This window comes from Oncorhynchus clarkii, chromosome 5, assembly GCF_045791955.1.
Source record: "Oncorhynchus clarkii lewisi isolate Uvic-CL-2024 chromosome 5, UVic_Ocla_1.0, whole genome shotgun sequence".
Classification (NCBI taxonomy): domain Eukaryota; kingdom Metazoa; phylum Chordata; class Actinopteri; order Salmoniformes; family Salmonidae; genus Oncorhynchus; species Oncorhynchus clarkii.
The window spans coordinates 38,840,847-38,868,717 of record NC_092151.1 but is presented as its reverse complement, the minus strand read 5'-3'; the positions used below and the strand labels follow the sequence as shown (position 1 = coordinate 38,868,717).

Here is a 27,871-nt window from a genome sequence, read left to right as displayed (position 1 = left end):
CCCATGCTCTACTGCTAGAGCAGTTTTACTAAGAGAGAGCATACAGAGACTACACTCTGACTTTAATCAAACGTGATATACAGTGCTGGGAGACCGTTTGCTGCCATCAGTCATAACTCTATGCAGTCATTTAAACACAGCGACCAATAGCAAAGTATCTTTCCCATAAAGATGTATAATCAGTATTAGTGTGTAGAGAAAGACAAATGAAAAAGACAACGTGGTCATATTTAAACCAGTAGTTGGTTTATTTTGTATTTGGTGCTTTTTACGTTGTGCTGTGAGACAGTTTGACCTGCTACTTATAAAAGTGTGCGTAGCCTACACTCTCACAATGGCTAAGTGAGGCCATGCACAACGTTGCACTGCAAATAATGTTGAAAGAGGGTGGTGACAACTGAAGTCAATATACAAAAATAAAGATATTATATACAAAAGTTATAAACTTTTTTCTTGCATGTTTTAAACATATTGCAGTATCTCCCCCATACCAGTGAAGACCATCTTGAAATAAATTCCTCTATTCCAACACGACCAAAGGTGCTGTGAAGACTTCAGACTCAATACCTACAGACATCTTTTTCTGTTTCCTTTAGAGAACATGATCATCTTTTATTTACATACAATGATCATTTTTGAACGAGTCTAAAGTGAAACTGAGTACTTTTCTTGCTAAAGCTGAAATGGCAAATCACGAATACATCACACCATAGTCAGGATATGCTACAAAGAAACAAGTACAGCTGAAGTGGGATTTCCTTGGCATAAACACAGTCCACTGACCTCACATAATATGTCTTTCCAGTATTTACTTCATATGATACATCTGCCCCTTTGCAAGCTAAAGCAAAGGTTAAGGTCCGTACATGGGTAACGTGTGTTGTGTTCTTTAAGAGTAGGTGGTGTTCATGTGTTTGGCTATACAAGGCTGTATTTGGTTTACAGACATAGAAACAGACAGGCAGATAGACCCCACAACTGTCAGTCATAGATTGATATAGTAGGAGGTTCAGTCAGTTCTCTTTTCTATGTTCTTCAAATCACAGCCTTTACACGTGGACACGTGGAAAATGAGCATTAAAAATGAGCATTACGGGAAATTAGAATGGGGTAGCAGTCCAGCCAAGAGGTTTCCAACATTTCATGACTCCACTAAGTAGTAAAGAGAGAAATCCGTCCAAGTCTTTGCCCACTCATCTCTCGATTGTTTAATTGATAGTTGATACGGTGGATTTCCTGTGTTTCGTCTTGGTTAGGTTATAGGCAGAGGTTTGTCATAGATCTGGAGGGCAGCGTGGAGTAAGAGAGTTGGAAAAGACACTGCTTGCTGATGGGTCTTAAAAACGACCAAGGTGAAGGTTTGCTTTCAGCCAAAGTCCTGTAATATGGCCTTTGTCATCATAGCGAGGCAGTGTAAGAACAGTTGGATAACCTGCAAATAAAAAAATACAAAGAATATAACACTCTCTTACTTATATACTTTGTCATTTGTAGTACAGCTTCACTATCATCAATTTTATCAGGTATATTCAATTATAGGTTAGATGTTGATCCATTTACACAGTATATAGAAGCTTCTAAGCATCGAACCCTCTAGTTACCAACCTATGACCCTTTCTGGAAGATACTTACAGTTATCAGCTCTACTGCATCCAGCTGACGGTGCATATCTCTGTGACCTTGCATGGCTGTGTGTCCAGTCTGGCTGCTGCCTGGGTGGGTTGAGGGGATTCCGAGGGAGAGCTGGGTTGTGGGGTTCAGACTCAGGTGTGCAGCAGGTGTTGGCTAGAGAGTCGGGCGTGAGGGTACAGTCAGACAGGACAGTAGAGGCCAGGCCTCGTGGCTCATTTGAGACAGGGGCTGACCACAGTGGGCGTAGGTGGGTAAACCAGCGCCACGTCAACCCGCTCCAAACCATTCTTTGGGCAGATTATCTCAGTCAGCCCCTCAGGGCGTGGCTGGCTTAGAAGCTCACCTAAGAAAGAGCAAGACAGGGGGAGAGTTAGTTTAAAAATAATACTCAAATTATCCAACCGACAGAGATTATTTATCCAATGATATCAGGATATAGTGGATTTTGTACAGGATCCAAAATCAATGTTTTGCCAAGATTTGAGCTGTAACAAAATAGTTCTCTATTTGTCCACTAGATGGCAATTTCACTGCATTACCACTGATTGCCAGAGCCTGCTACAGAGAAAAATAACTGCATGTTCATTTCCCTTGAGACCTCTGTGGAGTGGAGGGCTCCAACAGGCTTTGTTTAATAGCTGCAGATCCCCTCATATTCAAAGGGTGTGTCCTCGTCAGCAAAATCACAAGGTACTAGCAGTTTGTTGGGGAATGTATGTTAGTGAGAGAAAGAGCTTGTGCGTGGATGCCTGCGTGTGTTTGAATATGCGCGTGCATGTGAACGTGCATGGGTGTTTATCACCACATGTTCTGTAACCAAGGCCATTTCCTGACTATCAGCACAGAACAGGCTGTACGTCACATGTTATGGCCTTCTAATTATGGGGAAAACAAAAACGCCCCATTTGCCTCACTAACAGGCCATCTGCAGGCCTTTTAACCACTGTGTTGTGTGATCGCGAATGTACAGAAAAACATGCCTGAACTTCATTCTCTATCCAGGATAGTCAATTTACTCGCCATCTTCTAGAAAACTAAACCTTAATTATTGCCCTTAAAGCCTTAGTTGGTTTGAGTGGAGGGATCTATCTATGCAGAACATTTTTGAAAGACCTCTTCTTTCCGTTTTCAGACACAATAGCAGGAAACAGAGCAGGTGCAGCACGAACAGAATCAGAAAGGCAGCTAAAAAGGTGAAAACAAACATCCCAAGTCTCCTTCATTCTCTACTGCATCCTTAATGGTTCTAAAAGAAGTCCTGTGTGGCACAGCCAGGGTTCCTCCAAACACTGTCAGCCAGTTCGCAACTGACAGGGCATGTTGGGATGCTGTGCATAGGTCTGTTTGTGATGATGGCGGGGTATCGGTCCGATTGAGGCAGGCAGAAACAATGAGTTGTTACATCATCCGTCACGGAATAAGATTACGGTCATCCTGCCTGGCTGGCCGCCTCTGACAGTAATGCAGTGCAGCACTGGACTACACCCATCAGACAGTGAGTGGGTTTAGTACATGCTCTGTCTGTACACAGACAGCCTGACCACGCACTGCTACTATAGCCAACTGGATAATGTAGTCACATAGTGCTTGGAAGTCCATGAGACAAACAGTGGTTAAATCCCATCAGTAATACAATGTCACATACATTCTCTATCATTAATGGTTTTATTATAAAATCTCTGTTGTGTGATATAAAGGCAACCCCAATCAATATGTTAGGGTGGGGGGAGATGTTGCATGCTACTTTGACAGAATCATTTATACTCACTGACGTGTACCATGCTCAGAGCTCACATGATTTGAATGGTTTAGCTGTAAGAATGGATTAGGCCCGATGATCCTTTTCCTTGGTTAAATAATGATGCACCCCTCTTGTTTGTCTTTGTTAGACTGCCTAGATAGCTCACTAATATTGTACTACCCCATCACCGGCAGGGTCTGATCTGGGCTTATCTGCTACACAAAAAGATTGACCTGGTTTTACTATCTGCACCTCATATCGTCATCAACACTGTTCAGATCCAGTATGGTCTCCGAGGCTGTGTCTGTGTGACCATGACTGTCACCATGCTGTAAAACTAAAACCTTCATGGCAACCCTATCCAAAAGGCAATGGTTTTTTTTTGTTACCAAGGATATGGCAAAAAATATATAGTTTGTTACCATGGTTGATATTTGCTCTGGTCTTGGTATGTCTGATCATTTCAAGCACTGTTCATTTCTCAGCGTGTCTTAGTCCTGAAACAATTTAGTTCACACAGATTTTCTTCCCTACACTCAACACAATGTATAGGATTCATCTCAATGCCTGTTCTTCCCTCTGGGTGTGTAAGGCCTATCTAATAGCCTGTCCTTAGCAGCACTTAACCCATTGATTTTCTCTTCTCATCAGGACAAAGCAGGGGGTCCAACTAGCATGCTGGAGTCGTTTAGCACCGGAAACAGACAGACTGGAATAAAAAGGTTAAAGTCATGGTATTTTTTGTCCTGGTTAAAAATATGTGATTTTTACAGTATTGTGCTTGTAGTGCTGCTGTTCACTGCAATACAGTCGGAATGTATAACATCACAGTGTTGCTATATACAGGACGTCCTGACATGTGATGTATTAGTGGTTCATTCCTGAGAATGTTGCCGGCACCAGATCTCTCTGTGTGGAAACAGTGGGGAGTCTGTTACAGGAAGCATACGTGCTGAATCACACAGCCAGTTAGTCATCTCTGCCGCTCCCCTCATCTGGGTCAGAGAGTCAGACAGAGGACAGTAAAGAAACGCTCACTCCAGTCTCACCTCCTTCACTGCTCACTGGGTGAAGGCTAGTTATACAGTGTGCAGATGGACAGAGGACTCTGTTGGCCCTGACATCAAGGACTAGGAATGTGCTATTCACCTCCACTCCCCCCTACTCACAATTGCATCAGCAAGCAGGTAGGATAATGAGCATGTACATTCCTGTGCTGCTGCCCTGCTCTACTAGGCTTGATCTTCTGCCAGGCTGTCCACTTCTGCTCTTTTTCTCTCCACTGAACTCTACCACCATAAAAGGAAAACTGCTATTTCTCCAGGCTTGCTAGAAGAAAAGAAAAAAATATTTATATATTCTCCTGTTTCCAAGAATGTCCCAGTAGGATGCTGGATGTGTTTGGAAAAACACAGGAGGAGTCTAGCTGAGAATGTCCACGTCTGGTCTTTTCACAATGGACTCAGTCCTTCGCTTCCACTTCCCCTTTTTTCCCGGCTTTGGGCTTCATTGGAAAGAGAGGGAGAGGGGCGAAGAGGGGTTGGCGGGGTCGTAGAAGGGGGTTCATTTCAAAGAAGGCTATTGACAATGATCGATAACAACACACACTCAGAGGGGTGGAGGGGCATATGAACACATGAAAGGGCCTGGTTTCGGAGGGTGTCGGACTCAATTACTTTCTCGTTCATACATCTTTCTCTGTACACAATGTTTCTGTAGGAAGATCAAATGGGCCATTTGTAGTCAGCCCCCATCCCCCGCAAAGGGAATGACCCTCAGCATCCAATCAAGACTGATTTTACGGGCCTTGTCCCTCCTCCATTCTGTCACCACATCAACATTTCCCCAAGTTTCAATCATCATCTTCTTACACACTAATTTCCTCTTACTCATCAGGTGACATCATTCATTATACAACAAAAAGGAGGGGTTCCTCCCTCTTTCCACATCTGCCACGCTCCACACTGGTAGGTGAGAACTCACACTGGGGTTTGAGGAGATCGATAAAGAGCCAGAGTTCTTCACAGCTGTTCTAACAGAAACAAAGGCAACGCCACCGAGAAGAGGCGACTTTCCCTCGCGGACTGAGTAACAGCCAATGCCGTGACAAAGCTTGCAGTGTGCCCAGGTCTAAAGCAAACAGGGCGGGCAGTTAGCTGCCTTCTGCCCAGTATCCACACTCACCCTCAGGGGGTCGGTAGAAACTGGAAGCACCCAGTTCAGGGGGAAAGGAGAGGTGAAGCCTGAAAACCCGATGCATGCGGGTTCTGACGACCCGACTCAGGCATTTATGTTACGCCTGCTACATTAGGTTACTCCATATTAATGAAGGGTAAAGAGAGAGGAGAACTCCTCTTCCCTCATTGGCCTATTCAGAGCTAACACAACCGCCATGGAATACATACACTACACCAAACAGAAGAACACACACAGGACAAACACAGTGAGCATGTCATAGCCATATTCATAATCACCTTTAGGGATAAACAGGGCAGAGGGGGGATTGGACAAAGCACAAAAGATCATATTTGTTTTCAATACTAGAAATCAGCTTAGGTCACAGAAAAGGGGTTTTAGAAACCAATTCCACAGTTGAATCCCCAACCCCAAGGATGATGGTCCTCGTGATAGCATCTACACATGTCCCAGCCCCACCCGTCTACTGCAGCATTACATTATTATGCTCTTGGAGCATATCCACACAAAGGGTAACAGAACAACACTACAGCCTGCCACTGCCCGCCCCTTTCACAAAACAACATGCCCCACAGGTCTAGCCTTCTAGATGTATAACTAATGTCTCTGTGTGTGTGTGTGTATGTGTGTGTGTTGTGCACACAAAGATACCACTGAGACTCAAGTGGATTGAAACAGGGAGGAAGCACCAGCCTCTCTGAGGCAGGGGGACAAAGGACGGCAGTGGCTGTATTCAAGCTTACACCCCTGCAGCTTTAGTCCTGTTGGGGTGGGGGTGGGGGGGGGCTGTGTGGACACAATGGCACTACAACTGGGAGGGGCTGTGTGTGAGAGTTCCTGGAACCCCCGCCGCTGTATCCACACTCACCATCATTAGCATGCACACACACCAGAGGAGGATTTCCAACAGCTCCCGGGCTCTAATTAGTCACACGGGACTGACTGCAGTTCTGTTGACACAGCCAGAATAATCGGACAGAGAATCGACCTACACACTGAATTCGCCACGTCACGTGTAACTTAAAAAACATATAGGTTTATCTGAGAAAGGCGCCGGAGGAGATGGCTGCCATTTTACGCTCCCCTAACCAACTGTGAATGTTTTTTCACGTTATTTGTAACTTATTTTGTACATAATGTTTCTGCCACCGTCTCTTATAACCGAAAAGAGCTTCTAGATATCAGGACTGCGATTACTCATCCCATACTGGAAGATATATATATTTTTTCCTTCAACGAGTCTGACACGAAGGATTTACTCCAGACACCTGAAAAGGCCCTCATCCCCGTCATTCACAGGAGAAAGACACGGAGATATCAGGGTCTGGGTTCCGTAAGGATCCGATGGCAAGAGGGTAATCTGCCTTTACCATCAATCCTATTAGTCAACATGAATAACATACAGCTGAATAAGACATGAATAACATACATAACATAAAGCTGTCGGGTTGTACACTGTTTCGGCAGGATTGAACAGCCGCCTCTGGTATGACAAAGGGGTGGCAGTCTATGCATATTTGTAAACAACAGCTGGTGCATGAAATTTAAGGAAGTCTCGAGGTTTTGCTCGCCTGAGGTAGAGTATCTCATGATAAGCTGTAGACCACACTATTTACCAAGACGTTTTCATTATATTCTTCGTAGCTGTCTATTTACCACCACAAACCGATGCTGGCACTAAGACCGCACTCAATGAGCTGTATAAAGCCATAAGCAAACAAGAAAATGCTCATCCAGAGGGGGTGATCCTAGAGGCCGGGGACTTTGCAGGGATGCAGGGAAACTTAAATCCGTTTCGCCTAATTTCTACCAGCATGTTACATGTGCAACTAGTCGGGAAAAACACCTTTACTCCACACACAGAGACATGTACAAATCTCTCTCTCGCCCTCCATTTGTAAAATCTGACCATAATTCTATCCTCCCAATTCCTGCTTACAAGCAAAAACTAAAGCAGGAAGCACCAGTGACTAGATCAATAAAAAAAATGGTCAGATGAAGCAGATGCTAAGCTACAGGACTGTTTTGTTAGCACAGACTGGAATATGTTATGGGATTCTCCTGATGGCAACGAGGAGTACACTATACCAGTCATTGGCTTCAACAATAAGAGCACCGATGGCGTCGTTCCTACAGTGACTGTACGTACATACTTCAATCAGAAGCCACGGATTACAGGCAACATCCACACTGAACTAAAAGGTAGAGCTGCCGCTTTAAAGGAGCGGGACTCTAACCCGGAAACTTAAGAAATCCCGCTATGCCCTCCGAAAAACCATCCAACAGGCAAAGTGTCAATACAGGACTAAGATTGAATTGTACTACACTGGCTCCGGTGCTCGTCGGATGTGGAAGGGCTTGCAAACTATTACAGACTACAAAGGGAATCACAGCCGCGAGCTGCCCAGTGACACGAGCCTACCAGAGGAGCTAAATTACTTCTACGCTCGCTTCAAGGCAAGTAACACAAACATGCATGAAAGCATCAGCTGTTCCAGACAACTGTGTAATCACGCTCTCCGTAGCCGGTGTGAATAAGACCTTTAAAACAGGTCAACATTCACAAGGCCGCAGTGCCAGATGGATTACCAGAATGAGTACTCCGAGCATGCGCTCACCTACTACTGGCAAATATCTTCACTGACATTTTCAATTTTCAACCCTGTCCGAGTCTGTAATACCAACATGTTTCAAGCAGACCACCATAGTCCCTGTGCCCAAGAACACGAAGGTAACCTGCCTAAATGACTACCGACCCATAGCACTCACATCTGTAGCCATGAAGTGCTTTGAAAGGCTGGTCATGGCTCATCTCAACACCATTATCCCAGAAACCCTAGATCCACTCCAATTTGCATACCGCTCCAACAGATCCACAGTTGACGCAATCTCGATTGCACCCCACACTGCCCTTTCCCACCTGGACAAAAGGAACACCTATGTGAGAATGCTATTAGTTGCTTAGCGTTCAACACCATAGTGCCCTCAAAGCTCATCACTAAGCTAAGGACCCTGGGACTAAACACCTCCCCCTGCAACTGGATCCTGGACTTCCTGACGGGCCGCCCCCAGGTGGTAAGGGTAGGTAACACAACCGCCACACTGATCCTCAACACGGGGGCCCCTCAGGGGTCTGTGCTCAGTCCCCTCCTGTACTCCTTGTTCACTCATGACTTCATGGCCAGGCAGGACTCCAACACCATCATTAAGTTTGCAGGTGACACAACAGTGGTACCGCAGTCTAGGTCCAAACGGCTACTTGACAACTTCTACCCCCAAGCCATGACTCCTGAACATCTAATCAAATGTCTACACAGACTATTTGCATTGCCCCCTCCTTTTACACTGCTGCTACTCTGTTATTATATATGCAGTCACTTTAATAACTCTACCTACATGTACTGTACATATTACCTTAATAACCTCGACTAACCAGGGTAATTGATTTTATATGATTTTACAGAAATGAGTCAGACCTCCCAACACAATAACTGACTAACTGTGTTGTAAACCTACTGTATTTGAACTAGGACCCACAAACACAAAGCTGAGATAATGGCAGAGCTACTACTGTAATGTTTGTGTTGTAATAATATCCTATTATAACTATCCAGTCCTGACATACCATTACGTTTTCACCAGCGCATCCAAGTAGAAACATGCTTCTGTCAAACTTTTTACAGTCAAATTTGGGTCAAGTATTTCCAGCTCTCCAGGTATGTACCTTAAGTGTTCATGGGACAAAAACAACTGTACCGTATGCGTGACTGGAATATAGTTGCTCAAACAATTTTCTATTTTCTGTCTAAATTCAGCTCACAGTTAGCCAACACTGATCATGAGGAGAGACATATTTTCAGAGGCAATCCCCACCAGGCCTAAATAATTGTGGTATTTTCAGTGTGATTTATCATGACAGAAGACGAGTCTTTCAACAACCTCAAATTAGTTCAGAAGATTTCCTTTCTTCAGTTGGAGTGTCCTCTATCCTACAGTTCAACTGGCACACAAAAAGTTGAAGTCGGAAGTTTACACTTAGGTTGGAGTCATTAAAACTTGTTTTTCAACCACTCCACAAATTTCTTGTTAACAAACTATAGTTTTGGCAAGTCGGTTAGGACATCTACTTTGTGCATGACAAGTAATTTTTCCAACAATTGTTTACAGACCGATTATTTCACTTATAATTTACTGTACCACAATTCCAGTGGGTCAGAAGTTTACATACACTAAGTTGACTGTGCCTTTAAACAGCTTGGAAAATTCCAGAAAAGTATGTCATGGCTTTAGAAGCTTCTGTCAGGCTAATTGACATAAGGTGTACCTGTGGATGTATTTCAGTGCCTCTTTGCTTGACATCAGGGGAAAATCAAAAGAAATCAGCCAAGAAGTTGTAGACCTCCACAAGTCTGGTTCATCCTTGGGAGCAATTTCAAAACGCCTGAAGGTACCACGTTCATTTGTACAAACTGTAGTACGCAAATATAAACACCATGGGACCACGCAGCCGTCATACCGCTCAGGAAGGAGACGTGTTCTGTCTCCTAGAGATGAACGCACTTTGGTACGAAAAGTGCAAATCAATCCCAGAACAACAGCAAAGGACCTTGTGAAGATGCTGGAGGAAACAGGTACAAAAGTATCAATATCCACAGTAAAATGAGTCCTATATCGACATGCCCTGAAAGGCCGCTCAGCAAGGAAGAAGCCACTGCTCTAAAACCGCCATAAAAAAGCCAGACTGCGGTTTGCAACTGCACATGGGGACAAAGATCGTACTTTTTGGAGAAATGTCCTTTGGTCGGATAAAACAAAAATAGAACTGTTTGGCCATAATGACTATCGTTAGGTTTGGAGGAAAAATGGAGAGGCTTGCAAGCCGAAGAACCCCATTCCAACCGTGAAGCACGGGGGGTGGCAGCATCACGTTGTGGGGGTGCTTTGCTGCAGGAGGGACTGGTGCACTTCACAAAATAGATGGCTTCATGGGGAAGGAAAATATTGTGGCCATATTGCAGCAACATCTCAAGACATCAGTCGGGAAGTTCAAGTTTGGTCACAAATGGCTCTTCCATTGACCCCAAGCAAACTTCCAAAGTTGTGGCAAAATGGCTTAAGGACAACAAAGTCAAGGTATTGGAGTGGCCATCAAAAAGCCCTGACCTCAACCCCATAGAAAATGTGTGACCAGAACTGAAAAAGTGTGTGCGAGCAAGGAGGCCTACAAACCTGACTCAGTTACACCAGCTTTGTCAGGAGGAATGGGCCACAATTCACCCAACTTATTGTGGGAAGCTTGTGGAAGGCTACCTGAAACATTTGACCCAAGTGAAACAATTTAAAGGCAATGCTACCAAATACTAATTGAGTGTATGTAAACGTCTGACCCACTGGGAATGTGATGAAAGATAAAAGCTGAAATAAATAACTCTCTCTACTATCATTCTGACATTTCACATTCTTAAAGTAAAGTGGTGATCCTAACTAACATAAGACAGGTAATTTTACTAGGATTAAATGCCAGGAATTGTGAAAAACTGAGTTTAAATGTATTTGGCTAAGGTGTATGTAAACTTCTGACTTCAACTATATGTCCCTCATCAGCAGCCTACCATTTGACCCCTCACAGAGAACAGTAACGGAAATCTACACTAGCACAGGGAAAGAGAGCTCAGGTTGCCTGTACATAGTCCGATCAGTTCAGGTTCCTCCTGAGTAAAGACAGTGTGGCTCGTACAGTCAGGAACTTATGATGTTTGGATGCCAGAGTACTGGCATACTACTGACCTTTTGAGTTTCTAGTAAACAGATCAGACATCTTGGACAGTAGACACAGCTCTCCGGTTGCCACCTGTGCAGCGTCAGACCAAGCGGTAGTGCCCAGGGCAGGCAGAGAGAGAGCAGTGAGTCAGTGGTAGACATAGGGCAGAGGCAGCTGCCCTGAGTTCAGATCCAGAGGCCAACAGCTCAGTCAGAGGATTAGCACCACAGTGTGTTAAAACAGTCAGGCCAAGCACGTCACATGAAGCAGCTGGTCATGATCAACAAACATGGCCAGACAACTCACTCTGTCTCACTGACACAGACCGACATATAGCAGTGCTAAATATACTCAAACACACACACACACACACAAAATTCAGTTTTCCATGACACCCAAACACACAGAGTCTAGCAGCCGTCTGGTGGTCAGATGCGTTTGAGTTAGGGCTGGGTGCGAATGAGATTTCCACATAGGCAGCTGTCTGCTCTGCCCAGTCTGTGCTGTGCAGGTGAGAAGGCCCAGGATGAGGCCCAAACAGAACGCCATTTAAAATGTCCCAATGAAAACCACATTCTTTCCACTTTAACACACATTTTGATCACCAGGGTCAGTCATTACCTTACACGTACTGCATAACAAGGGTTTTAAATCACTTAACGTTCTGTTGTTACTAGCCTATGTCTGTGACGTCTGGTGTGGAGCATAAACTTTGGTCTTGGTAGCCTCGGCCAAGACCTAACTCAGTCTCCACAACAACAAAAAAGCCTGCAATTTGATTGGCTTTGAGTGTTGAAGTGGCTTTCCTTGGCCAGCACATGTAAGTGTTCCAGTTTAAGTTGCTGCATCAATTTGGACCACCACCTCGATGAGATCATCATTTGTCTGATGAGGTAACTGACTGTTTATGAACAATGCACATTGCCAGAAAGTGGGGGGAGGATAATTACACATCAGAGTTTGCTGCTTGGCATTCTAGTCTAGTTCTAACAAACTCCATAAATCCAAAAGGAGGGAAATATTGACCAAATCATAAAATAGTTGCTCCTATCAGTTATTTAAAGCACTGCAGTTCGCTATAGAACAAGATGTGGGGTAAATCAAACACTAGACACAAATGTAGAAACACTTTGCTGACTAGTCTGATAAGAGTCAGGGTTACACAGACAGATTGGAGACATGACTATCTCCCTCTATCTTAGAGGCAGCTTAACAAAGAGACGGGAAGATATCGTGACCAGTCTCTCAAACACGTTAAATTAGACTAATCCCTTTTGAACAGCGAGTGGCTCCTGCCTCCTGACACGGACAGGCCCACAGCCTGAGGAATGTGTGCCCTACTTCTCTGCCAGAGGAGATGGCACAAAAATAACCCATTCTGGCCATTCCACAGTGGGTTGCCTTGGAGACTGAGTTGGGCCTGCCTGGCAAACAGCAAGTAGGCCAGACGAGAATCTGGCAGTGTCAAAGGCAGCCTTCTGGGGTCCTTTAGGATGAAGAGGTGAAGACGGGAGAACCAGCCAGCAGCACTTGTGTGTTTAAGATGGCTGTGGTTAAAGTGGAGCTTAATCCTGGCAGGCAGAGAAGAGATTTTAATCACAGCAGCATTATCCTGCACATGAACACATCTGCACTAAAGAGAGAGGAGGCAGTAACATAAGAGCCTGTCTGCACTATCATAGCCAGGGTAGCAGCATAGTGCAGACAGGCTCCCATCATGGCCAGGGTAGCAGCATAGTGCAGACAGGCTCCCATCATGGCCAGGGTAGCAGCATAGTGCAGACAGGCTCCCATCATGGCCAGGGTAGCAGCATAGTGCAGACAGGATCCCATCATGGCCAGGGTAGCAGCATAGTGCAGACAGGCTCCCATCATAGCCAGGGTAGCAGCATAGTGCAGACAGGCTCCCATCATAGCCAGGGTAGCAGCATAGTGCAGACAGGCTCCCATCATAGCCAGGGTAGCAGCATAGTGCAGACAGGCTACCATCATAGCCAGGGTAGAAGCATAGTGCAGACAGGCTCCCATCATAGCCAGGGTAGCAGCATAGTGCAGACAGGCTCCCATCATAGCCAGGGTAGCAGCATAGTGCAGACAGGCTGCCATCATAGCCAGGGTAGCAGCATAGTGCAGACAGGCTCCCATCATAGCCAGGGCAGCAGCATAGTGCAGACAGGCTCCCATCATAGCCAGGGCAGCAGCATAGTGCAGACAGGCTCCCATCATAGCCAGGGTAGCAGCATAGTGCAGACAGGCTCCCATCATAGCCAGGGTAGCAGCATAGTGCAGACAGGCTCCCATCATAGCCAGGGTAGAAGAATAGTGTAGACAGGCTCCCATCATAGCCAGGGTAGCAGCATAGTGGCAGACAGGCTCCCATCATAGCCAGGGTAGCAGCATCGTGCAGACAGGCTCCCATCATAGCCAGGGTAGCAGCATAGTGCAGACAGGCTCCCATCATAGCCAGGGTAGCAGCATAGTGCAGACAGGCTCCCATCATAGCCAGGGTAGCAGCATAGTGGCAGACAGGCTCCCATCATAGCCAGGGTAGCAGCATCGTGCAGACAGGCTCCCATCATAGCCAGGGTAGCAGCATAGTGCAGACAGGCTCTTATAACCAGGGCAGGATATGGAATAACTACTAGCAGACCATTATATTCTCCCCTGTATATTGTGCGCACAGAGACAGCTGCTGCTCATCTGTTCGGACAGTGGTGTGTGCATGCCCGAGCGAACGTGTGTGTGTGCGTGCTGCAGGGACAGATGTTAACATCTGGTGCATAATGAGATGATCACCCTGATGCAGCACAGCAGTCAAAAACAGCCCCAGCCCCACTGCCCTCCTCTTCCTTTGACAGTGAAGCTGTCCAATCACATTATCAGCCCACTCACACTGATGGGCCTGGCTGGTGGGGATTTAGGGCTAAGGCCCTAAATCACAATCATGTTCATTTTGAATGAGACAATCCTTGGGCTTAGCTAAAGGAACGCTAATATAGAGTAATGCATATTAAACGGATATCCGTTTTAAAACAACGTGTGCTGTATATCGGGTTGTTGTAGCAAGGTCATATACGCAAACAAGAAAATGACTAAATATGGGTTTAATGGTAACACCTGGCGACTGTATAACGCAGGAAAATACACCATGTGATGTGAGGCAAATATGCCTCAGTCTGCCCCAGGAAAATTGGAGAGAGAGCAGGAGAGACAAAAATATATATATATATATATATATATTCCCTACAGCAAAAATTCTTGCAATTATTGTCCACTCGAGCAAAAAAATAAAAAATTCCAGTGTGTAAATGTCTTTCATAAAATCTGTCACATTCAAATGTAGCCCTTATCAAAACACTGAAAATGGACACATCCAGTATCCTCTTAAAAATCAGCTTGAGCATGGATACATTAAATTACACGGTAATATCACAACATGAGAGAACCAGATACAGTTGAAGTTGGAAGTTTACATAGGTTGGGGTCAGGTCCACAAATTTCTTGTTAACAAACTATAGTTTTGGTGAGTCGGTTAAGACATCTACTTTGTGCATGACACAAGTAATCTTTCCAACAATTGTATCACAATTGCATCACAATTCCAGTGGGTCAGAAGTTTACATACACTAAGTTGACTGTGCCTTTACACAGCTTGGAAAATTCCAGAAAATTATGTCATGGCTTTAGAAGCATCTGAGCTAATTGACATCATTTGAGTCAATTGGGAGGTGTACCTGTGGATGTACCTTCAAACTCAGTGGCTCTTTGCTTGACATCATGGGAAAATCAAAAGAAAATCAGCCAAGACCTCAGAAAAAAAAATTGTAGACCTCCACAAGTCTGGTTCATCCTTGGGAGCAATTTCCAAATGCCTGAAGGTACAACGTTCATCTGTACAAACAATAGTACGCAAGTATAAACACCATGGGACCACACAGCCGTCATACCGCTCAGGAAGGAGACGCGTTCTGTCTTCCAAAGTTGTGGCAATATGGCTTAAGGACAACAAAGTCAAGGTATTGGAGTGGCCATCACAAAGTCCTGACCTCAAACCCATAGATAATTTGTGGGCAGACCTGAAAAAGCGTGTGCGAGCAAGGAGGCCTACAAACCTGACTCAGTTACACCAGCTCTGTCAGGAGGAATGGGCCAAAATTCACCCAACTTATTGTGGGAACCTACCCGAAACGTTTGACACAAACAATTTAAAGGCAATGCTACCAAATACTAATTGAGTGTATAAACTTCTGACCTACTGGGAATCCGATGAAAGAAATAGAAGCTGAAATAAATCATTCTCTCTGCTATTATTCTGACATTTCACATTCTTAAAATAAAGTGGGGATCCTAACTGAACTATGACAGGGAATCTTTACCAGGATTAAGTGTCAGGAATTGTGAAAAAATTAGTTTAAATGTATTTGGCTAAGGTGTATGTAAACGTCTGATTTCAACTGTATATGTCCACCAATGGTGAAAATAGTAGAACCAACAAGAGGGGCTCCTAAAATAGCTGTCCATTCCTTGAGGCAGGATGCTGCTGAACATTGTATTAATTAGCAGCTAACAGTAATAGCTAGGTTATCATGGTCATTAAAACAGACAGCCTGATCATCACCCCCCACATCATTCCTCAGGCGGAGCTGAGTAATTGGCAGCTGGCAAGGCAATCTGCCAGGAACTGAACTGATCTGAGGACAGGTTCATTCTCCGTGTTAGCATGGTTCAATTACCAGCCAGGGGGCCCCTATTGATTTTGTTAGCCTGACATCGATATCATATTTAAAACTGCAAACATTTCTATCCACCCTACGGCAAAATGTGTAGAACTGCAGGAAATGAGCTGTAAACCAAACATTTCTCTACATCCCATGGCAAAATATGTGGAATTGCAAAAAACTCTAAAACAAACCCCAAAATATCTGTGCTGTCAAGAGGGGGGAGGTCACTAAAATGTTTTGCTTGCAGTGGGGGGAGGGGGTTGTGGATAGGCTAACCCGTGAGCAACTGCGGCCCCTCATCATCAGTTCAGATTTTTTTTTATGGCTCCCAGCCCCATCAAAGTGGTCTATCCCTGGCCTAGAGGAACATTGTGCTCATGCTTCATCCAGGACGTGAACTGTCCGACGGTGACCAAAACAGCCCATTTCCACCATTGCTATCAGCTCTAGACCTCTGACCACGTCAAAGGAGTGTGCGCTGACCGGAAGAAAAGCCTGAAAGCCTGAATGTGAAGAACTATAAATGAGAGTGCCCTAATTTTATTTCCAGACACCATTTCCCTTTCAAGGCAGACAATGGCCTGCCAAATGGAGAATTATTATTTTTTATTTTTTTAAACTCTGCTCCCTTCTAGGAAACTACAAGTTTGAGCTTTGATGGCTTTGGTCAACACATTCAGGATGTTGACTGATGCTAGCGGGGAAAAGGGGAAAGCTATAGCTGAAAAGGGTTTGATATACATCATCACCACAAAACGAGGGCTGGCAACCAGGCTTGCAAAACCCATACATTATGAATGCAGCAACAAAACCTGAACAGCCGGTTGTTGGGGGCTCGGTGGAGGCCAGGTGACCATTGACTCTGTGTTCCCACAGGATAGAAGCGATGAACCCATCCAAACCCGACAGCCACTGTCTGTCACATGTCTAAGAGATAATACAGTGGACAGGCTTACTGCACACAACTCCAGTTGGGCAGCCAACTGGTGACATAACAGGATTTGACGTCCTCTCTTAGAGATTACTAGGCTGCGTTGAGGACAGATTTCATACAGCACAATACATTTTTAAAAAACAAGCTGGTGATATGGAAAACAACATTTAGAGCAGACCAAACCATTCAAAACACACAGCAACTCTGAAAAACGAATTTAGCTCACTAGTGTCTTATCCACCTAAGTGTAGTTAGTGTGTGGTAGAGAGTGCACAGGTAGGTGCAGACAGGAGTAATTCCTCAGAATACAGCGAGAATTAGAATTCACAGGTAGAAAATAAAACCATGTCAGCATGAGCTGTACAGGAAGACAATCATAGGTAGGCCTATTTAACTTTATGGTCAGGTCATCAGAGGGTCACATCTAATGTGAGATATCCAGAAGACCATTTCCCATGTGATGTCCACAGAGTTAAAAACAAAACACCCTTTAGGCTAACCTTCTTTCAGGTCAACAGCTCATTCACGTCCCCAACACAGACACACACGAACATACACAACCGAGAAGAACACTTTAGGCTAACTGTACTGAACAGACAGACAATTCAGAAGGCCACAACAGCACATCAGTCAGAGGGGCAATATGAGCTCTATCACTTTCACTTCCAGCCTTGTCCCTGAGCGCAAGACATCTGAACCTCTCCATTATAACAGAACCAGCAGGTTTCCTGCCACAATCACTAATATGATTACTCTCTCTCTGCATCAACAGTTGTGACTGGCCCACATTCACTAGATACAGCCACTCAGCAACAAGTCAGGCCCTTCAGCAGCTTACTAAGTTTGTATTAACCAATACACTGCATTTGTAGTTTAGTCTGTGCCTCTCAAGATCTCCAGTCTCTGAACAGTACCTGAAAACAGCTCTACTTTAGCTGTTAGATTCAGTCTCATTCTTCCAGAGTACCTTGTGCTTGGCTGTTACTGAGTTAATAATCATCACCAGCCTCTGAGTTTCCTCTTGACCCTGCTGTCAGTCCTTGGCCAAAGTGTCTAAGCTGCGTCATTTCCCAGCACTTCCACCAGTGGCATGTTTTAATGGGCAAAACACACACAGTCATAAACGGACAGAGAAGTTCCAGCCGAAGAGTTGCAAGAGACATGTTTTCAACTTTTTCCTCATTTAGACTTCATCGCCAATCCCTGTACTCCATAACTGGTAATGACAGCTCCATATTGCTCAAGATTTCAAGATGGTGGTTTGCTACATTTTTAAACAATGAACAATGAAACTTAGCCGATACTGCCACATCTTCTCTGTGATTCCTGTGACAGGTATCAATGTAGTGGCTCGTCTTACTTTCTTGTAAAGCCTTGGAGGCCTTTGGCTATATTTGGAGCACCCACCAGTTCTGTCTCTTGGGGTAAAGCGCAATAATTTATCTAAAGTTGGCCTAAGAATTTTCCAGATATTCCCCAGGGGATCTAAATAACATGTAAGGAGTCCAATTAAATTGACCGCCATGTGGTGAGAAAACAATACTTGATTGTATGACTGATCTATGCTCCTCCTTGATACAGTATATCCATGGTGTACTGGGACGAAGAGGATATACTGCCTGTGCGACTATAATAACTAGCAAGCAGGGAGCCCTATGGGCACTTACGGCTCACCACTACTCATCCAATTACTCAGCAAGCAGCTAGCAGCTCGTCCACAGTGAAAAGTCAGTTTTCTTATTCACTAAAAAGTCATAATGAAATTAAAATAATGTCGGAACATGTCCCAACAAATGTTCCAGTGAACTGAAATGTCTTCATACTGTCATTGCTGGGCAGGCAGCCTAAAGTTGTGAGCTTTCAGTCATCTCATGTCTTTCATTTTTAGAATACAAAAGAACGATGCAATTATACAGGAAAAACTGGGTAAAGTTCAATGTAACTACTATACCTCTAAAGGTATGGGTGGATGAGGCTGTGAGGAGCTTGAGGGTAAGTGAAATGATGAATGCGTTTGTTCGTGTGTCTGTGTTTCTGTGATAATCTAACCAACTCAGCTTTGCCTTCTTGGCCAGTCCCCTGCATGACCATTATCACTAGCAGCCTGATCCGAGCAGATCCCCTAACTGGATTAGAGGGGTTTGCCCAGTAGTACAGAGTCAAGTTGGGCTTGAGGATCCACACAGAGAGGGAAAGTGCTGGAGGGCTCGCCTTCGACACTAAGAATCAAAGCCGGCTTTGGACACCACTCCCTAGATCTCTGTCCTTCAACAACAGATACTTTGTTCATTACAGCTCAGCCTTCCAACACCACAGTACCCTCCAAGCTCATCATTAAGTTTGGGCCCTGGGTTTAAACTGTGCCCTGTGAAACTGGGTCCTGGACTTTCTAACGGGCCTCCCCCAGGTGAAGGTAGGAAACAACACCTCCACTACGCTGATCCTCAACACTGAGGCCCCACAAGTGTGCGTGCTCAGCCCCCTCCTGTACTCCGTTCACCCATGACTGTGTGGCCATGCACGCCTCCAACTCAAACATCAAGTTTGCAGACGACACAACAGTAGTAGATCTGATTACCAAAATATGACGAGACAGCCTACATGGAGGAGGTGAGGGCCCTGGTGGAGTGGTGCCAGGAAAATAACCTCTCCCTCAACGTCAACAAAAGAGCTGATCCTTGACTTCAGGAAACAGCAGAGGGAGCACGCCCCCATCCACTTGGACGGGACCACAGTGGAGAAGGTGAAAAGCTTCAGGTTCCTCACTGACAATCTGAAAATGGTCCACACACACAGACAGTGTGGTGAAGGCGCAACAGCGCCTCTTCAACATTAGGAGGCTGAAGAAATTCAGCTTGGACCCTCAAACTTTTACAGATGCACAAATCGAGAGCATCCTGTCGGGTTGGATCACTGCCTGGTATGGTAACTGCACGGCCCACAAGCGCAGAGCTCTCCAGAGGGTGGTGCGGTCTTCCCAACGCATCACCAGGGGCACACTGCCTGCCCTCCATGACACCTACAGCACCTGATGTCACAGGAAGGCCAAAAAGATCATCAAGGACAGGCCCAAGCCACAGCCTGTTCAACCCGCTAGCATCCAGAAGGCAAGGTCAGTACAGGTGCATCAAAACTGGGACAGAGAGACTGAAAAACAGCTTCTATCTCAAGGTCATCGGACTGTTAAATAGCCATCACTAAATCGGCCTCCACCCAGTATCCTGCCCTGAACTTAATCACTGTCACTAGCCGGCTACCACCCGGTTACTCAAACCTGCACCTTAGAGGCCGATGCCCTACGTACATAGACATGGAATCACTGGTCACATTAATGTTTACATACTGTTTTACTCATTTCATATGTATTCTAGGCAATGCCACTCCGACATTGCGCGTCCTAATATTTATATATTTCTTCAATCCATTGTTTTACTTGAGATTTATGTATTGTTGGGAATTGTTATATACTACTGCACTGTTGGAGTTAGGAAGACAAGCATAACAGAGACCCTGGGTTCGCGCCTAGGCTCTGTCGCAACTGGCCGCGACCGGGAGGTCCGTGGGGTGACGCACAATTGGCCTAGCGTCGTCCGGGTTAGGGAGGGCTTGGCCGGTAGGGATATCCTTGTCTCATCGTGCACCAGCGACTCTTGTGGCGGGCCGGGCGCAGTTCGCGCTAACCTAGGTCGCCAGGTGCACAGTGTTTCCTCCGACACATTGGTGCGGCTGTCTTCCGGGTTGGATGCACACACTGTGTTAAGAAGCAGTGCGGCTTGGTTGGGTTGTGTTTCGGAGGACGCATGACTTTCGACCTTCGTCTCTCCCGAGCCCGTACGGGAGTTGTAGCGATGAGACGAGATAGTAGCTACTAACAATTGGATACCACGGAATTGGGGAGAAAAAGGGGGTAAAAAATTAAAATAAAATGTTTAAAAATGTAAAAAGGAAGACAAGCATTTCGCTACATCCGCAATAACATCCGCTAAATATTTGGATGTGACCAATCAAATTTGATTTGAAAAGAGCAGGTGTACACAAAATACTATCCTTTTCCTTTGAACTTGTATGATGGGCACGAATGATCTGTGAGATAAGGCATCTTGGTAAGCACCTGAAATAAATCTATTGGACTTAGCAGCTTGGAATGTAAATTGCACCAAGCATGTTTCAAAGTTCACATGTTGACAAACAGATATATAGGCCAGTAGGTTTATTTGTTGTGCTGTTACTGTACTACAATTGACAGGGTAGGCTTAAGCACTGGGCAGGGGTGAAGGTTGCTACATGAGGTACAGCAAAGTACAGGAGAAGGGCAGACCCTGGGCGCCCAGCCAGAGATCATGCTCTGGTTTCTCACACATCTTCCACTCAGGGTCGACTGACGGCAGCTTGGATGTCTGCACAAACACACTTTGAGACGATTTTCAGGAACGTGTACTGTACCCCCGCAAAAAAAAACTCAAGAGGTCAATAAGAGTGCCACCAAAATGAGGGCTATTTGAACAGTATTTAAAAACACCATTTGTGTGGTCAGGAGTGAGTGGGCACATCAATTTTAAGGATAACCTGTGAAGGATCACATTCTTTCTGCTTACGACAAGTGTCATTATCTGTCAGATCAGCAGAAGGCAACAAACGAATCTGGATGTGTGTGGAAGAGGAAAGAATTATCTGCACATTACTAATTACTCACTCACCACCCTCTGTCACTTTACACATACATTCAACACAAGCACAAACAGACTCACTTACACAAACACACACACACAATACAAGGTTTGTGGGGTTGCATCGTGTATGGAGGAAATTAGTCTGCATTGCTGAGATTTTTTCCAGCCATATAAAGGCAGATCAGGTCATGAATAAAAAGGGGAGTGCATGCCTTTGTTTGATTCAGAGATGTCAGGCCGAAACAGATGCAAGGAAACGATTATTGCGATGGAGGTCGTCTCTCTAGATTCCACAGAAGAAAGATTATATTCAAGAGTCCTCCATGTTTAGTCTGCCGGAAAGAGAGGAGCCCCAACACTGAGTCAACAAGCTGCAGCAGACAAAAACATGGCCATATTAGGACATATGAAAAGCTGTGCAGCTAAATGGAGGAGGAACACAGGTTGTGGAAAAGGTAGAACATTTTCATTTCCACAGACACAAAGCAGGGGTAAAGGAACATTCTATAGGAGTTGAATCACCAATGTTTTTACAGGAGAGCAAACCTATAGCGACCATTGAGTTGCTCCAGTGAACACAACAAGAGGGCACATTCCCATGGAAACAGGCAGGTGCAGCTGAACAAAAGTCACCTGCAAAGTCACTACTTGAGTGAGTTGTTCAAGTTCAGCTATTGGCCAGTCTAAATGAAGAAGCGCACAGCTGGGGTTGGTCGGAAGAAGGCGACAGTGCACAGGGCTAAAGTTCCATTAATTGAATTCCAAATCACTAACCTACAACACATTACACCCCCCCCCCCCCCCCCACCCCACCCCCCACCATACAAAACCATCTCCTCCCTTCCCTCCCACCCCATTCACTTTGTCAAAGTCTCCCAAGCATGATATCACATCCAGCCTTGCTTCAATAAATACCCAAGCAGAAAGACTAGCTTTGTGGTAGAGTAACTCTCACTCCTATCTAGCAGAAATTAGAATGACACTTGCAATGAAATGTGACACATTTACACAAGCACAAAGCAGTCACAATCTAGTTACTAGTCAGTTAAATAAACTGTTGGTGTCTACAGGACAACATTAATCCCTATATGTTGTGCCTTCCGAAATGTGGCAAACTACAACAGTGCGTATGTTCCTCCTAGGTCTCTACTACAGTATATGACATCTAGTCTATCTGCCAGAGAAATGCCTTACTTCAATCTACCGGCCAGTTTATGTGCCTAGCTAAGCTCCAGTGTATTAGTATAGCAGGCGCTGGTCTGTGTCCCGGCTCCCGTGTCAGTCAGACAGACGGTTGCTCCGGAAGCCTAGGCATGCCAGTGAAACAGCTCTGAAAAAGCACGGTCTCACGTCTAATGATTCAAACGAGCAACGCCGCAGACGTGAACTAATCCACAAAAGACCGCCAAAGCCCTCCATGGGCCAGAGAGAGGGAGAGGTGGATGAGGGGATTGAAGCGTGAAAACAAGAGTGTGAGGAGCTGACACAGAGAGAAGAAAAGAGGGAGAAATAAAATTAGGGTAAGACCCAGCCAAGACCCAGCTGTCTGCTCAATTCAGGACCACACCTAATTTACGATATCAGCAATCCTGATTGGCGCATAGCTCCAGCACTACAGACTGCTTCAGCAGAAGATACAAACAAGATCTGCAGTGTAAAAAGGCCCATTTAAAAGCACTATTTAAGAAAAGGGAAAGATATCAGTCTGGCAGATATTCTGTCATTCATAGGATCAGGAAAATGAGTAGGCGCTCTACTCTCATACAAAAGAGTGCACTCGAAGGAGGTAATACAATGACATCACAACAAAATCAATCTCATACTAGCAGCAGTAAGGAGACAATGTACTGTAGGCCTACACTTCTTCCCAATGAATGCATGAATAGGGAGACCTTTACTGATTTCGCCATTTGAGCTTACACTGGTCTACTGATGTCTGGGTGGCATTGTGCATCATAACAAAAGAGCTGAGATTGGGCTTGCTCATGCTGTATGATCCATCTACTATGGTCACATTCCAAGAAAATAAAGGCACATTGTGTTGCCATGGCAACCCTCAGTCTACACCACCATGTCAGAACTTGTCCATGAACTCAGCCAGAGGCCGAGAACAGACAGCTCCGAGGCCAATTTGTGTATCAGAGGTGGGGCTTGAGCCCCACGGAGCTGTTTCTCCCTCCCTCTTTTAGCTGAGCTAATGTCACCTACAGCGGCACTGTAGCCTTTGTGTAGCCTCCATCCCCCACTGACTGACTGACCTTAAACCTAATGAGTCATCCTCACACAAACACAGCAATAAACCCCTATTTCGATTGACTAGAGCACAAGAGCAGTGACTGAGTGTACAGAACGGCTTTCACTTTCTCACTCAAACCTCCAAAGTTTACTTGACGCATTCATAATAGGTCAGACCATATTACTGTTGGGTAATTCCACGGCGTGACGCTGACTCAAATCTGTTGTTATTAGCAGTTCATTATTCTCTTTCATCCATTCAAATGAATCCCAGGAGAGGAGTATGTCATAAAAAACACCTGTATCAGATGTCCCCTCCATGCGATATTTCCATAATGCCATGATGATCCTAAACCACTGGTAATTTTACACTTCCAGTTGCTCTCACCACATATAGCCCCAATATTGTCATTAAAATAATGAAAATTAGGGTGGGGCAATGTAAACTACAAAGTCCTTTACACATCTTTGCTAAATTAGAAGTGTAACAATGAAAATGTGCCTACTTCTGGGAGGCTTGACAAGGGACTCGATAGAGAAAGAGAGGGATGTGAGAGAGAAAGAGAGGGATGTGATAGAGAAAGAGAGGGATGTGATAGAGAAAGAGCGGGACAGAGAATCAAAGAGTCAGAGAGTTAGAGGGGAAATCATATTTACCTGGGAAGGTGTGTGGGTTGGGTGACCCTCTTTTGAGGCACTTTGAACACAGAACATGAACAGTGTAGTAGAGCCCGGGCCACTCCTGCAGAAGGACATTCAGCTCCTCAACCAGTGGTGTTATCGCTTGCCAAGCAGTCCAGATATTTGGCAGGGAGGCATGGCTGGCTATGGACAGTGTCTCGGACTGCAGTCTGCCCTGAGCCGGACGGTAGCTGACTACCACAGGCACTTTACCACGATAGGCAAATATCTGGTGCCGCCCATCTGATCTCTGAACCACATGGCTGTTGATCTGCACACTGTAGCGTGCAAACAGTCCAGGTGGGAAGAGAAAGGGGAAGCTGTATTCAATCTTCAGCTGCTCCACAGAGAAGAACGGACTAGCAGCCACTGAGCTCCCGTTCACCCAGGCCTCGGCATGGGGCTCCTCATTGCTGACATAGCTTGGGAACTTGTACCAGACGGTGGCCCCGTTCAGAGGCTTGCTGCGGGGCTTGTTGATGCAGTAGCAGACCCCCATCTTCTCCAGCAGCTCCATGATGAGGTGGAGGTCCTGCTGGGTTTGGATGAGAGGTCTCAGGAGCAGCCGGATGACGTTGGAAGGCAGGAGGCCGTGGCTGAGGAAGCCCTCCACATGGTGCTGTAGATGGGTAGCCCGGAGGTCCTCTTCCTTCTCCCCCTCCGTAACCACACTGGCCCTCCTTTTGTCCCCCCTCTCCCCATCTGACAGTAGCCTCTCCAGCAGAGTGGACTCATCACTCTGGAAGAAGACATTGAGGATGGCGATGAAGCGTGGCAGGTTGTGGAAGACGTACTCTTTTAGTGTCTGACTGTCCTCGAAATAGAGTAGCTTCCCGCTCTCGTGCAGGTAGGACAGGGCACTCTGCAGGCGGTCCTCTGTGAGTCCTGCCTGGAGGCCCAAGCGGGCCGAGTCCCACCACGAGAGCCACAGGTCCTGGGGCTTAAAGTGCAATTCCTCCAGCATCTGCCAGGACTTGGGCAGCACGCGGTGGAGGTTGGGGAAGATGTCCCTGTGGTCAGCCACTGACATGAGCTTCTCCCTCAGCCTCTGGATGTTCCTCTGGCTCTCCGTGCAGCTGACACACAGGACAGGGGACAGGAGCTGCAGCCTGCGGTTCAGCATGTACTGCAGCTGGGCTTTCTTCCGCCTCAGGTTCTTGTCTGTGACGCCGTAGAAGAGGATGTGAGGGCTGGAGGTGCGGATGTTGTAGCCCTGTTCCAGGGCCTGGTCCACCTGTTGGGCGAGGGTACGCAGGCAATGGCTGTCCCACTTCTCCTGCAGGGCAATCTGTCTGTGAATATCCAGGCTCTTCTCCTCCACCTCCATGTCTCCGCACAGGTCTGTATGTGTGCCCACCATGCAGACCACAGCGTGGGGCACTTTGGCACTGAGGAGGTGGAGGAAGTACCCCACGTGGGCGTAAAAGCTCTTGGGCGAGTACGTTTTCAGATTCACAACAAGGATGTACAGAGCACCGGGTGAGAGAAAAAACGTTTTGACGAGGTCATAATTTGGCTTCCCTGACAGGTCATACACTAAAAATGTAAGACTGCGATCGGCGTCCGCTACCCAGTTAGTCACATCAATCCCTTTGTTCCCCTGAGCAGAGTTGGCATCCTGCTGCTCACTCACCACACTCTGTCTGAGCCGTGTTTTCCCAGCATTTTTCATTCCCATCAGGACCAGTTTTAATCTGGGCTTTACAGCGAGCTGGGAATGTGTGAGTTCCTTTTGATAGGCAGCGATGTAGGGGATTCCCTTCATACAGACCTCATAGGGAGGCTGGATGAGGGGGTTATCCTTCACCTTCCAAATGTTTACCTTGGAGAGTTTTCCAAAGTTATCTGGAAGTATGGCTATTTGATTACCCTGTAAAACAAGCTCTTCCAATCTCTCTAGCTCCACAATGGAGTCAGGCAGATAGGTAATCTTATTATTGTCCAACCAGAGGTTTGCCAGCCTATGCAACTGGCCTATCTCTTCTGGGACAAAAGACAGTCGATTTCTGCTCAGGTAAAGCTCGTCTAGTCCTGTGATGTTCAGGATAACCTGGGGAAACACCTCAAACTCATTAGATGAAAGATTGACCATTTTAAGTCTCTGAAGGTTGCCAAAGGAACGAGGCAGAGCTGAGAGGTTGTTACTGTCCAGCATCAGGCTCTCCAGGTTGTGCAGCTGACAGAAGGTGTCAGGTAATGAGGAGATGTGAATGCTGCTGAGCCACAGGATCTTGATGAACTGCAGCTTCATGATGTCCCCTGGTAGACACGCAAACGTATTCCCAGAGCAGTCGAGCTCCTCCAGGTCACCGAAGGCAAGAATCTCCGGGGGACACTGGTCCAGGTTGTTGTGGTCGGCATCCAGAGTACGGAGCCTCTTGAGCTGTGAGAAGGACCTGGGGAAATCACGTATGTCATTGAAGCTTATGTCCAGCTCCTCCAAGCACTGCAGTGCCCCAATCTGTGACGGCAGGTACTGGATCTTGTTGTGACTGATGCAGAGCTTTTTCAGCCCCTTCAGCAGGCCTATATCCTCAGAGAAGTGGCTCAAGCAGTTGTGGCTCATGTCCAGCTCCACAAGTTGACCTAGTTCAAACACCACAAAAGGAACTGTGACAAATTTGTTCCTGCGGAGGATAAGGATACGCAGGTTTGTGAGGGTAGCCCCCAATCCTTCTGGTAGCTCGTGCAGCGAGTTATTGCCCAGATTGAGTACCTCTATCTCGTTTATATTTTCAGGTAGAATTATCCTCTCCCTGTCTTTGGAGCAGATAGTGAGCTGACGCAGGTTGCTTCGCAGCTTCCTAGAGCGGACAGCAGCATCTCTCCACAGCGTAGCCGTTTTGAGATTGTTCTCCTTGTCCTCCATGGCTTTGCAGACCGACCCCTCCTTGTTATCCTGGTCGCATGGTGGTCTAGGTGCTTGTTTCATCGTTTATTGTTCTTATCATCAACAATACAAACAACGGGGAAATCGATAGTAACTCCATTTCGAGTAGGAGCAAGAAACCATGCTTTTCAATCCTATCAAGACGATTGGACCTGGGCAGCAGCGCTTCACGCATCTTCTTTTATCTACGGCCGCGAACCACACAATGAAAAGGGAAACCTACCGCAATTTCAAGTCTATTTTAAAACCCATGCGTTTCGGCTGGCCCCTCCAGCGCATTAGCTGGTATCGTAGCATCCAATCGCGTCCCTTATTCAAACAAACAATGCATTAAATCAAACAACGGGAACCGTCACTCCTTATGTCTCGCTAGTTGCTACTCTCTCTGTCCGTGTTCTCTCGTGAACTGC

The 27,871-nt window shown here is 45.9% G+C and overlaps 1 protein-coding gene across 1 annotated transcript; it reads right to left on the bottom strand.

Moving 5' to 3' along the window:
- Positions 1-224: 224 nt before the first annotated feature.
- On the bottom strand, positions 225-27,871 carry LOC139408792 (multifunctional ROCO family signaling regulator 1). Its single transcript, XM_071153123.1, has 3 exons — positions 24,548-27,871; positions 1,633-1,975; positions 225-1,432 (listed from the first exon to the last, which is right to left on the bottom strand). Exons 1-2 carry the CDS (start codon positions 27,501-27,503, stop codon positions 1,845-1,847), a joined length of 3,087 nt encoding a protein of 1,028 aa, XP_071009224.1. The 5' UTR covers positions 27,504-27,871; the 3' UTR covers positions 225-1,432; positions 1,633-1,844.

What these genes read in the sequence shown, in the direction of transcription:
- LOC139408792 (XM_071153123.1), bottom strand. Translation starts at nt 27,503, where the DNA reads ATGAAACAAGCACCTAGACCACCATGCGACCAGGATAACAAGGAGGGG. An exon ending in CAACCCACACACCTTCCCAG is followed by an intron (nt 1,976 to 24,547) that starts GTAAATATGATT and finishes GCTCTTTCTTAG; the next exon opens with GTGAGCTTCTAAGCCAGCCA.